At 42.7% G+C, this 11,833-nt stretch overlaps 1 protein-coding gene and 1 long non-coding RNA gene across 2 annotated transcripts; one reads left to right on the top strand and one right to left on the bottom strand.

The window, feature by feature from the left end:
- Positions 1 to 1,815: 1,815 nt before the first annotated feature.
- LOC138962737 (uncharacterized) lies at positions 1,816 to 5,020 on the bottom strand. Its single transcript, XR_011454589.1, has 3 exons — positions 4,918 to 5,020; positions 3,135 to 3,208; positions 1,816 to 1,974 (listed from the first exon to the last, which is right to left on the bottom strand). It is a non-coding gene; the product is annotated as an uncharacterized lncRNA (long non-coding RNA).
- A 4,347-nt stretch (positions 5,021 to 9,367) lies between these two features.
- On the top strand, positions 9,368 to 9,889 carry LOC138961250 (uncharacterized). The gene has a single exon (XM_070332852.1). The coding sequence runs from the start codon at positions 9,368 to 9,370 to the stop codon at positions 9,887 to 9,889; it is 522 nt and encodes a 173-aa protein (XP_070188953.1).
- Positions 9,890 to 11,833: the final 1,944 nt, after the last annotated feature.

Genomic DNA, 11,833 nt, shown 5'->3' with positions numbered 1-11,833 from the left:
AGAAAGGAGCCATACTGTTAGTAAAATGTGCCAAACGTTATTATGTTTCGACAGTTGCCAGACGGTGTAGTTGCTACACGAAATCAAAAGCTGATCAGAGGTGTCTTGTTTCAAAACGCGCAAACACACAACTCAGCTGCGGCTTTGAACTCTATTAAGCATAGAAAGGCGCTTTTTTCATAAGCCTTTTCAATATTCTTCTGAGGTTTTGGCACCCTTTGTTCTGCAAGTAATTTGCCGCTCGGTGCTGCATTGTTTTTTTTTCCGGTTTCTGAGGCAATGACCTTTAAACCGCTTTCGGTGACTGCTGATGGCGTTATGAAATTTACGACGACATTCATGTGTTAACTGCTACAATGTGTGTGCCAGCACTAGCTAACATATATCGATTCATATGTAGGCTACGAGCTTTTGAGACAGCCCTCGTACAGTCAGAATAAAGCAACCAACCTGGCTTCAGAAGGAAAAGCATGCGTATTACATCCAGATTAGTTGCAACCCCCCCCCCCCCCCCCCCTGTCTTAATTGTGTTTCAACAAAGGTTGATCGATTGAGTGCATGGATTGTGTCACCTTTACCTTGCGAACGCGCACAATTGCTGCATAGTCGAAGGGAGTTATTTCGTTACGCACACCGCACAGTGAAATTTCATGCAGACAACCATGGATGATTGATCTGTTGAGGATTAGTTTATAGCATGTGTGTCAATGCCACCCATTCAAACACGTGGTGTGTGAGAGCAATAGCCCGTCTTTATACATTCAGTTTCAGTTGAGTAAATGTTTTTAGATAGACTGGGAATCTAGACGACTGTTGTTTTATGTGTGTATGTGTGTGTGTGTGTGTGTGTGTGTGTGTGTGTGTGTGTGTGTGTGTGTGCGTGCGTGCGTGTGTGTGTGTGTGTGTGTGTTTTGAGACTTATTCTACTGACTCATATTTTGGTTTGTTCACCGCAACTGTGTTGCTTTAACCCACACACACACACACACGCACACGGACCCATGCACCCACGCACGCACACGCACCCATGCACCCACGCACGCATCCACACGTACGCACGCGCGCCCGTGCGCGCATCGATTTTTGGTTGAGAACTTGTGACCTTGTAGGGGAGCTAGGCATGAGTTGTCTTCGGGTTGGTCACAATGTGAAAGGACGTGAATTGTCTCCCTTCTCACAGCAACATTCTTTGAAGAACGAAAAACATAGTGTGTGTGTGCGTGTGCGTGTGCGTGTGTGTGCGTATGTATTCTGACATTAATGCTGTTCAAATATGGTGTGTGTGTGTGTGTATGTGTGTCTGTGTGTGCGTGTGTATCTATGTGTGTGTGCGGTCTGTGTGTGTGTATGTGTGTGTATGTTGGTGTGTGTGTGTGTGTGCGGTCTGTGTGTGTATGCGTTCGTGCGTGTGTGTACGTGTAGGGGAGTGGGTGCGTGCGTGAGTGTGCATGCGCGTGAGTGTGTGTGTGTGTGTGTGTGTGAGTGTTTGTGTGTTTGTGCGTGTGTGTAAGTGTGAGCGACTGCATGTGTTTATGTGTTTGTTTGTGAGTACGTGCGATCTTGCGTGTGTGAGTGTGAGTGTGTGTATGTGTGTGTGTGTGTGTGTGTGTGTGTATGTCCATGTTTTGTGAGCCAAGGCAAAGTGTTTTGCCCCTAAGAAATACCATTTGCCAAAACAATTAAAACAACACATTCCCTAAAATTTCGAGATTATTTTTATTGGAAGTTCGTAAAAAGCTTTATTTAACTTTTTTTCTGATCATTCCGATGTCTCAAAATTTTGTTTTCTTTTGTTTTAAAATAGGTTGCGCAGGGAGTTGTGGTCTGTCATCGTTCGATGGCACACAGGACATTGCGCGGGTCGCGGGACCGAACACCAGTAGGCGTTGAAGCACGCCTTGCAGCAAAGGGGATGGCCACATGGAAGTTCGATCATCTCACAGTTCCTTAGCCCGCATCGAGAACACCTTGCATCTGAAAGACGGCTAAAACTTAGCGTACATCTGGCTTGAGCTGATTGTTCCCTACTTACCAATGAACCGGTCGTCTAAAAGGCTACAATCAATTGCACACACACACACGCACATGCACACACACACACACACACACACACACACACACACACACACACACACACACATATATATATATATATATACATATATACATGCGCGCGCAAGTAAGGACACAGACGCGCGCACACACACACACACACACACACACACACACACACACTCACGATCACACATACACATACACACACACACACACACACATACACATTCACGCGCGAGTAAGGACACAGACGCGCACACACACACACACACACACACACACACACACACATATATATATATGAAAAAAATAGGAAGCGCTGATAGCATGTTGAGACGAGTCATTTTAGATTGGAAGCTTAAACATCATTTAATGAATTTGGTAATTACCAATCTGAAACTAATAAGAATAGGAATATTTGTAATCAATCAAAAAAAATGCTTACAACTTATTCTTTATTATTTCTTTATTATTTCCCGAATCCAAAGACATACAGATTTGTAATATTTGTATTAAAATCAAGCTCAAAAAGTTCAAAAGAAAACAGAAAAACGCGCTTTACTGGCTTGTCACTTTCAGCACGCCTTTCTCTTAAACGTGTCAGCGGTTTTGACAAAGCTATACGTCTGAAAACATGCAATACGTTCAATTTCATTCTGTGAGTTTCACAGATTGACTAAATGTAGTAATTTCGTTTTACGCGACCTGTTTTCCTGGGTCAACAACACATTGTGATCAGGAGTAGTGTACCATAAAAGTGTCTTTTCCATCCATTACTCGTTTCATTATGTGGTTGTACTCACTCTCTCTCTCTCTCTCTCTCTCTCTCTCTCTCTCTTGCTCTCTCTCTCTCTCACACACACACACACACACCCTCACACATACACACACACGTACACACACACACGCACACATACACACACACGTAAGCAAACACACACACACACACACACACACACACACACACACGCACACACACAAACAAACACACGCACGCACGCACGCACGCACGGTTAATCCAAACCGCTACGGTGGACAAGGGCAAGAACGATTAAGACTAATACCCATTTTATACGTACGGATACTTGCATCGCCAATTGCCTCGATTTCTCGTCTTGCCTTCTTGACTGAGCTCCTGTAGCAACGATTGCACCTGCAATACTGGAGAGAATTAATAGTCTACAAGAGAAATGAAGAAGCGGAGATATTATTACACTTTTAGCTGCTGACTAACCACTGACGTAGTACTCAATTAACACATCTAACATGTATAATGCTTGTGTCTGCGCAAGCACCAAAATACTAATTTACTAATGTCAACATTTACTCGTCAATTTGGTGTAGTCTGTTTTGGTAGGGTCACAGAAATAAATTGCAAAAAAATCGTTCAAGTCACAATCTTGCTTTCTGGCAAACAAATACATAACTTGCTCTGTGCCGCAAAGTATACGTTTTTGGTGTACTCCAGTGACCAAGTACACAATCAAGGTACTCTTATCTTTTTTTGACGCACCCTTGTATATTGGTCGCAGTAAATCGTTAATAAAGCCGATTTCAGAAATGATATCAACATTCGCCTATTAAATCGTTTTCTCGACGTGTCTTGTACAATTTGTTTAGAGTAACAGTCAGCATTTATAAAACTCACAGTTGTAGGGGAAGGTTGCCTAATATGAACCACTTTTTGTTTCTTGCTGATAACTAGCTTGTTTTCTGAACAGGCCTCCTCGAATCACTGTAAAAATGCCCCTATACTTCAAATTACCATTATACAACTTAGTGTGTAGTCACAATAATTCAAACATGCTTTAGATGTGTCTGTTTCGGGTTGATGAGAACATTATTTGAAGCACAAACGGATACTAAAGAAACTTATGAAAAACAGAGTGAAAATAAATGAAATTATCAAATTCCAAAAAAAGAAGACTATTTGTTATATTTTTTGAAAGCTCGAGGGCTAGTTAAAGGTTATTTTCAGAAGGCTTCTTAATGAATTAATGAAAACAAAACTTTAGCTTCTATTTTCTTCGATTTGTGGAAGGTGGTCCATATTAGGCGACACACGCGTACTTTGAGATGTTGCAATTATGTTTTGTTTGCAGAAGAAACTCGGAGTCAACATTGCTCAAATGTAACAAATACGGTCTCAGCTGTCATGTATAGCAATTGGGTGTGAATTTGGACAGAGACTTTGAATTTGGACAGAGACTAGTCCGTTTTATGCGTTAAAACCTCGAGTAAACGCTGCCAAAAGTGCACACAAAAAAAAAAAAGAGAAAAAGACTAACGGTTCTGAGGTTTGTGTTTCTGCACCTGTCAGTTTTGACATGTGCAAGTTATCCAGATAGGGTGAATACAGCGAATGGAATTCTTTTGAGCGCTCTAGCACCGTTAGTTTGTCAGAACAGGAGGTGGTCCATATTACGCGGAGGTCCATATTAGGCAACCTTCCCCTACATACGTTCTGCATTTTTATCCCTTCGTATTCCGTCAAGACAGGGAGAATGCATATGAAATCACTCGAGGCTTGGACAACTAAACAGGTTAAATATTATCCTACATAATATTTTATATTAAAGGTTTACTAGCTGAAGTGGTGTTTCTCCGCAGATGTCTTTTTCTGTGATAGAGCAGTGACTAGAATGAATTCGAACGCTCCTGCAATCTTCGTCAACGGAAACTCATTATGACAATTTTCAGATACCAAACACAAAAGTAACACATTATCATACCAGCATTTTGGAGAGAGAGAGAGAGAGAGAGAGAGAGAGAGAGAGAGAGAGAGAGAGAGAGAGAGAGAGAGAGAGAGAGCGATTGTGACAGCGAACAGACAGAGGAGTCAAAAAGAGAGAGGATGCATACCTCGTCGGCCGTTAGGTGAAATCCTGATCTTTGCTTAACTTTGTTTTTGCCTTTCCTTACCATATAAGTCTGACAAGGTTTTGTCACAACCTTATATATGTTACAGTCAAATCGGGAAATCAGGTATTTCACGAGAATGCCTGAAAGTTTAGGCATTCACGGTAAATACCTGGTTTGATCAGGCAAATCCGGAAATGACTGAAATTGTTTAGGCACTATCGGTGATTGACTGAAATAGGCTGCCAGGCATTATCGGAGAATGCCTACCGCTCACAATCTGTGTTTCTGGTGAGAGTCAGAAAGAATTTCAGCACAGAAGCCTACTATAAAACTTTGAATGGCTGGGGTCGTAATTGGTTTCATGCCTCTTTTCCATCAGGAAGGTATTGCTGTCCAGCCATCAACTGCCTGTGCCGGGCCAATGCTGTCAGTGTGGAATCTATTCTGTATTCTCTCTCTCTCTCTCTCTCTCTCTCTCTCTCTCTCTCTCTCTCTCTCTCTGTCTCTCTCTCTCTCTCTCTCTGTCTCTCTGTCTCTCTCTCTCTCTCTCTCTCTCTCTCTCTCTCTCTCTTTCTCTCTCTTGATTTTAAGGCATTCAATTAAAGAACATAATGATGTTATCATTTTAATGTTTAATTCTAAAAACTAAAATGTACATTAAAACAGAACTTTCTGTCAACAGTTCATTTGTTTCCACAAGTAAAGGATTGGTGACACCGACTGTTGCAGTTCAGTTTGCACCGATTGTTCTGGCATTTCTTTGCACCCGAACAGTTGCACTTGACGTATCCTTGTCCTCCGCTTTGGGAGCCCAGGATGACGGCCGCGCGAAGACTTACGTGCTTAACACAGTTCATTTAACTCAAATACAACAGTTTTTGTGGACACAGTTCGAAATCGTTTCTGGCGTAGGCTCCTTTTAAAATCCCATTCTTGGTCACCAGTGTGCAGTTGTCATTTTCACTCCTGTGTGTGAGTGTGTGTTTGTGTGTGTATGTTAGAGAGAAGTGATACAATTTCATACCTGATTCAAAATCAAGAGATCACTATTTTATTATCTGTGTCTGCGCGTGTGTGTGTGTGCGTGTGTGTGTGTGTGTGTGTATGTTAGAGAGAAGTGTGGGACAAAAGTATGGGACATGTGCGCAGAGAGAGACAGAGAGAGAGAGAGAGAAAGAGAGTCACAGAGAGAGAGATACATACATCGAGACAAACAGTGACAGAGAGAAGTGACAGAGAGAGACAGAGACAGACAGAAAGACAGGTTTGAGAGAGAGGGAGGAACGAGAGAGAGAGAGAGGAGTCTACTTACTTCGAAAACAGCTTGTACTGACGTGGAGTTTTCCGACTTCCGTTTTCCATCATCTCTTCAAGTATTTGAAAATATTTGGACTTTGGCATCAAGTGTTTTCCATTTTTGGCGTACTTTTGAAAGATTAACCGATTAAATCGGTCTTCTACCAATTCTGTTTCCTCCATTGCTACCCTCAACATTGAGAGCAACGTCACAATGGAACTAGCATTATACTGAAAGTGAACTCCAATCAATCCAAACTCAGCGAAAAGGGGAAAAAAAGACAATGTGCTATACGAGAAACTCACAATAAATTCGTGCTCAAGGCAGGCAAGGTAAAAACAGACAAGGTCTCAGAACAACCCGTTTTGCCTAACAGTAACAGTGCTTGCCCTTGAGTAGCTGTAAGAATCTGTGATGGCTTATATAAATTCTGGAGGATGTAATTTTGGTGCTATAAAGAACCGACGCGCTCACAAAACAAAACGAACACTAGAATTGGAAAATTAATTAAAGTTTATTGTGAATATGTCGATGTCATAGTAATCCGGAATCAGCTCATAATATCAATATATAAAAAGCTAAACATAAACCTATGGAGAGCTAAGTAACCTATATAGGAGCGTGGCGGAAAAACTGATCTAAGTTTCGAATGTGAATTAAAGCTAAAATGTGAAGTAGAAATGACTAGCTTGAGTGAGAGTGCAGAACAGTAGAGTGTGAAGCGTGGAGCATGGAGCGAGAAGCGCGGAGCGAGAAGCGCGGAGCGGTGGAAACTGATAGAAAAGAAAAAACTAAACTTAGAATTCGAAACATCAAACTAAACATCAAAGGTGTCCTAAAAACATAATCAAAGGTGTCCTAAAAACATAAACATCAAAGATGGACGACAAAATGGCGGCCGAAACAAGATGGCGGCAAATCAATAAAAAATCACCAAGACAAAAATATGTTAGAAAAACCCTACATAGAATAAACGTAGGACACAGAAACGGAAAGAAAACAAAGAAACGGACAGAAGACACAGAGACGGAAAGAAGACACAGAAACGGACAGAAGACAAAGAAACGGACAGAAGACACAGAAACGGACAGAAGACAAAGAAACGGACAGAAGACACAACAAACAAAGATTCGAAACGAAAATTACACGAATTCGGTAAATAAAAGAAACATAGTCAGAAATGGATACTCGCCTTTGACAGCATCAATAATCTAAAACAGACTCAAGGCGAGCAACTGAACCTGAACTACAAAATAACTTAAAACAAAACTGAAGGCTGGCAGAAGAAACTGGGCCCCGGAACAGAGCAAAAAAATCTATCTATCCTAAAACATCTTGTTCCGTGAACGGCTTCCCAGTAAGTGACGACGAATACAGGCTATCCACCACAGAGGTGAACTAAAAATACTGCGCGTTACTACAATATTACTGTTGCAAAACATGCGTCCCGTGCTCTCCGGGGAAAACTCCATAGGCTGTCCAGCGTGAGCCATACAGGCACATGAAATTAATATCAGAAAAACGCCGGCCACACTACCTTGTTTATAAATTAGTTCGTTACAATATTTAACGTCATTATAACAAAGTTCGTACCAGGACGCTCATACTTAATAAAGAAAAATAAAAGATAAAGAGCGAGCTAGACCCGCACGCGAACCTACAGAGGTGGCTGCAAAATGGGAACAAATAGGGACAAAAGTGAAATAAGATAATAAAGGTGAAAGAACAAAAAGGGAAAGCCACCACCACGGAAAGTCGCATGCGAGTCAAGCTAAAAGCATGACTAAAAAACACAAGCAAAACAAAAAGAATCTAAATACACAGAAGGCTCCTTAGCAGGGGCATTCACAGTAACAGTCAGGCAAAACGGGAAATTTGCACAAGTAGTTTTTAGTCATTTCCTGATAGTGCCTAAAAAAAGTCAGTCATTTCCGGAATTGCCTGATCAAACCAGGTATTTACCATGAATGCCTAAACTTTCAGACATTCTCGTGAAATACCTGATTTCCCGATTTGACTGTAACATATATACCTTTGCGAAGTAGTGCTGACTCACTATTCGGGCGGGCCACTGTGCTATTCTTAGGACTGATTCGCGTATATTGCGACATGCATTGGCAGTATGGTAATAAGGCCAAAAAAAAAAAGGTCTGTTTACGGTAACATAGGCCAAAAAAATAGGGTCGGTAGGTCGGGATTTTTTTTTTAATTTTTTTTCTCTCCAAAAAACCATATTTTTACGTTATTTTGCAAAAAAAACCAAGATTTTTTTTTTCCCAAATGCCAAAAAAAGTCTAGGGTCGCGCGAAAAAAATAGGGTCGGTCGGGTTACCGTAAACAGACTTATTTTTTTGTTTGGCCTAAGCTGACGGCAGGGCCCGATATGATTACTAAATCCACAGGCACTCGTCACGAGGTGGGCGGGGCCTATGTCTTGTATGTCACTTGTGATGGACGGTCGTCTAAGTTTCTTATGGTTTATACAAGGTATGAGTCTCTCGACATATGAAAACGAGCGTTTAACTGTGGGGAAAAAGAAAAAAAAAAGATACCGTGAATCATGTGCATGCCCAGTGACTTCGATCGTCCCACACGTGTCAGCCCGGTGTGGTGCACAGATTTTTGTTATGATTTTTTTTTTACATGAAGTCATGCTGCTTGGAGGTCTCGGACACCTAAACTTTATTTTTTAGTCATGGCGAACATTGAAGTTTAAAATCCTACCAAGAAGAGACTTACCAACATCTTTATTTAAGGGTTGTGAGTGTGTGTGTGTGTGTGTGTGTGTGTGTGTGTTGTGTGTGTGTGTGTGTGTATGTGTTTGTGTGTGTGTGTATGTGTGTGTGTGTGTTTGGGTGTGTGTGTGCTATACCTATCCCGTGTCTCTATTTTTTCAGTGGCCAATGGACTCACGAAGAGCTAAGCACGGCATTGGACGCCTACTATGGCCAAGGGTTGAACGTGTGTTCAAGGGAATATAACATTCCGAAAGCAACCTTGAAGCGTCATATAACGAACAAGAACAAGTACGTAAATGGAAAGACAAAACTTCTCGGCAGACACCAGCTGTTGCCAGAAGAAATTGAGGCTCAGCTGGTGAAGCACATTCTCTCTCTGTGTAATTCTTTTTTCGGGATTACTAGGCGGGCACTGATGGCTCTCGCGTTTGAGATCGCGGATATGAACGGGATGTCGCACACATTTAACAAAGAGAAAAAGATGGCTGGAAAGAAATGGTATCAGACGTTCATGCGAAGGCACCCTGAGATCAGTTTGAGGCAGCCGGAGCCAACGTCATTGGCTCGAGCCCAAGCATTCAACAAAGAAGCTGTTTATCGCTACTTTGACCTGCTTGAGAAGATCATCGATGAAAACGGACTGGTAGGTTCACACATCTACAATATGGATGAAACTGGCGTCAGCACTGTCCAGAAGAAGTGCCAGAAGGTGCTTGGCCAGAAGGGAACACATCAAATAGGCTCTCTTTCGAGCGGGGAACGTGGCACAAACACAACGGTTGTATGCTGTGTGTCGGCCAATGGCAACTACGTACCACCCATGGGGATATTCAAACGGAAGCGTATGCCCCCAGAACTAGCGGATGGAGCGCCACTTGGTTCCATTGTCACAAGCAATGAGAGTGGGTGGATGGACACTGACACCTTTTGCGACTGACTTGAACATTTCATCCGACATGTAAAGCCGACAGTGGATGAGAAAGTTCTACTCATTCTTGATGGCCACAAGAGCCACACCTGTAACATCAGAGCAATCAATCAAGCCAAGGAAAACGGCGTGATCCTGTTGTCGTTACCACCACACACAACACACAAAATGCAGCCCATGGACCGCTCACTCTTCAAACCCCTGCAAACCTACTACGACCAGGCCATTAAGAGTTGGCTGCGTAACCACCCAGGACGACGTGTCACCCCATGTCAGGTGTGCACGTTGTTCAATGAGGCATATCTGAAAGCTGCCAAGATGAGCACAGCCATCAGTGGGTTCAGATCCTGCGGCATATGGCCATGTTCCAGAGAGGTGTTTGACAGCAGCGAGTTTTATGCGTCAGCCGATGGGTCGCCCAGGGTATTTGCAATTCCAAGTTCACAGGGTCTTTCACCGTCTCACCCACCACCGCCTATAAGTACAGGCTGCTAGATCGCCGCCACTTCAATCACTGGCTACAGAATCAGAGGTGTCTCCACCACAATCAGTTTCTGAATACTCAACATCGCTGCCGTCGCCACTGCCAGCACGACCACCGGTTGCAAGAACCACATTATTGCAACCATCAGCAGCGGATGCGGAGCAATAACAATCGCAGCCATCCAGATCATCTGTTTCTGAATAAATGTTTTCAGAATCAACGCAGCCCTTGGTATCACCACGACCAGATGTTGCAACCTCATCACCATCGGCTTCAGAACAACAACCATGGTCACCTCGGGCAACTACTGACGGACCATCACGACCATCAGGGACGGATGCTTCATCAGGTGTACCCTTTCCTTCAACATTTGAAATAAACATCGGCGTTGCTTATTGAGAAGCATTGTTGTCGCCACTGATCCAGTCCTTCAAACTTGCCAGCGGTTGAACGTCCAGCCTGTTGATCCAGTACTTAGACTGAAAGAACAAGCGGCAGCTGATAGCTTGCCAAGTCAGCTGATGCTTCACATTTGGGACCAGATTGATGAACACGCTGAGTATATGGTGGAGGATGATTTGAACGCAGACATGCCTCGTTATATTCGTTTCCTAACACTGCACAATAGAGTATTCTCAATGGCAGCTCCAACAGCAACGGTTGGGGAGTTTGAAATATCCCAAACATCAAACATGCTGGAAAGGCCGATCATCATCCTTGATAGGAGAGGGAGTACACTGAAGTATGGGAGTGGATTTGCACATGCCTCTCCGGTGCAGGGTTTCATTTAATAGTGCGCCCTGCGCCATTGGCGCATTAAATCTGAAAATGTCTCATCACAATTCCATTCAGTGCGTCAAAGGGCGCATTGAGATTACATACCAGTGCGCAACCAAATGTACACTTTACATCAGTTTACACACACACACACACACACACACACACACACACACACACACACACACACACACACACACACACACACACATTTTAGTAGAATATTGATTGTTAGCATTGATTCATGTAAATAGACGTTTTGATGTAAACGAGAGAGAGGCAATACAATATGGCAGCAAGAGACAGTGTTAACGAAGTGTCTGCGTGAATGAATGTGTTCTGCCATGCCTGCTCCACTACACTCAGTCACCCACACAACCAGCTATTACAATTCTATATCTATATCTATTCGTCATAATAGAGGAAATAATATTACAATTCTATATTCTATATCTATTCGTCATAATAGAGGAAATGACACTTGAAGATAGCAAGGCAGAAAAAACACCTCAGAGAAAAAACTCGTCTCGGCAAAAGACCAAAACATCGCTTACATCAGGTAAAATAAGAGAAAATACCTCCAAAGAAAGTAGGGGAAATGCTTCAAACTCGGCACAGGCGTGTAGATCATATTCACAGCCAGCCTCATCATTGTCGACATTGTCATTGTCATCAGTAGAAGAAGACAGCGA

This window comes from Littorina saxatilis, linkage group LG3, assembly GCF_037325665.1.
Source record: "Littorina saxatilis isolate snail1 linkage group LG3, US_GU_Lsax_2.0, whole genome shotgun sequence".
In the NCBI taxonomy this organism is placed as follows: Eukaryota; Metazoa; Mollusca; class Gastropoda; order Littorinimorpha; family Littorinidae; genus Littorina; species Littorina saxatilis.
Note: the sequence above shows the minus strand (reverse complement) of the source record. Positions and strands in the feature narration are given on the sequence as shown.

What these genes read in the sequence shown, in the direction of transcription:
- LOC138961250 (XM_070332852.1), top strand. Translation starts at nt 9,368, where the DNA reads ATGGCTCTCGCGTTTGAGATCGCGGATATGAACGGGATGTCGCACACA.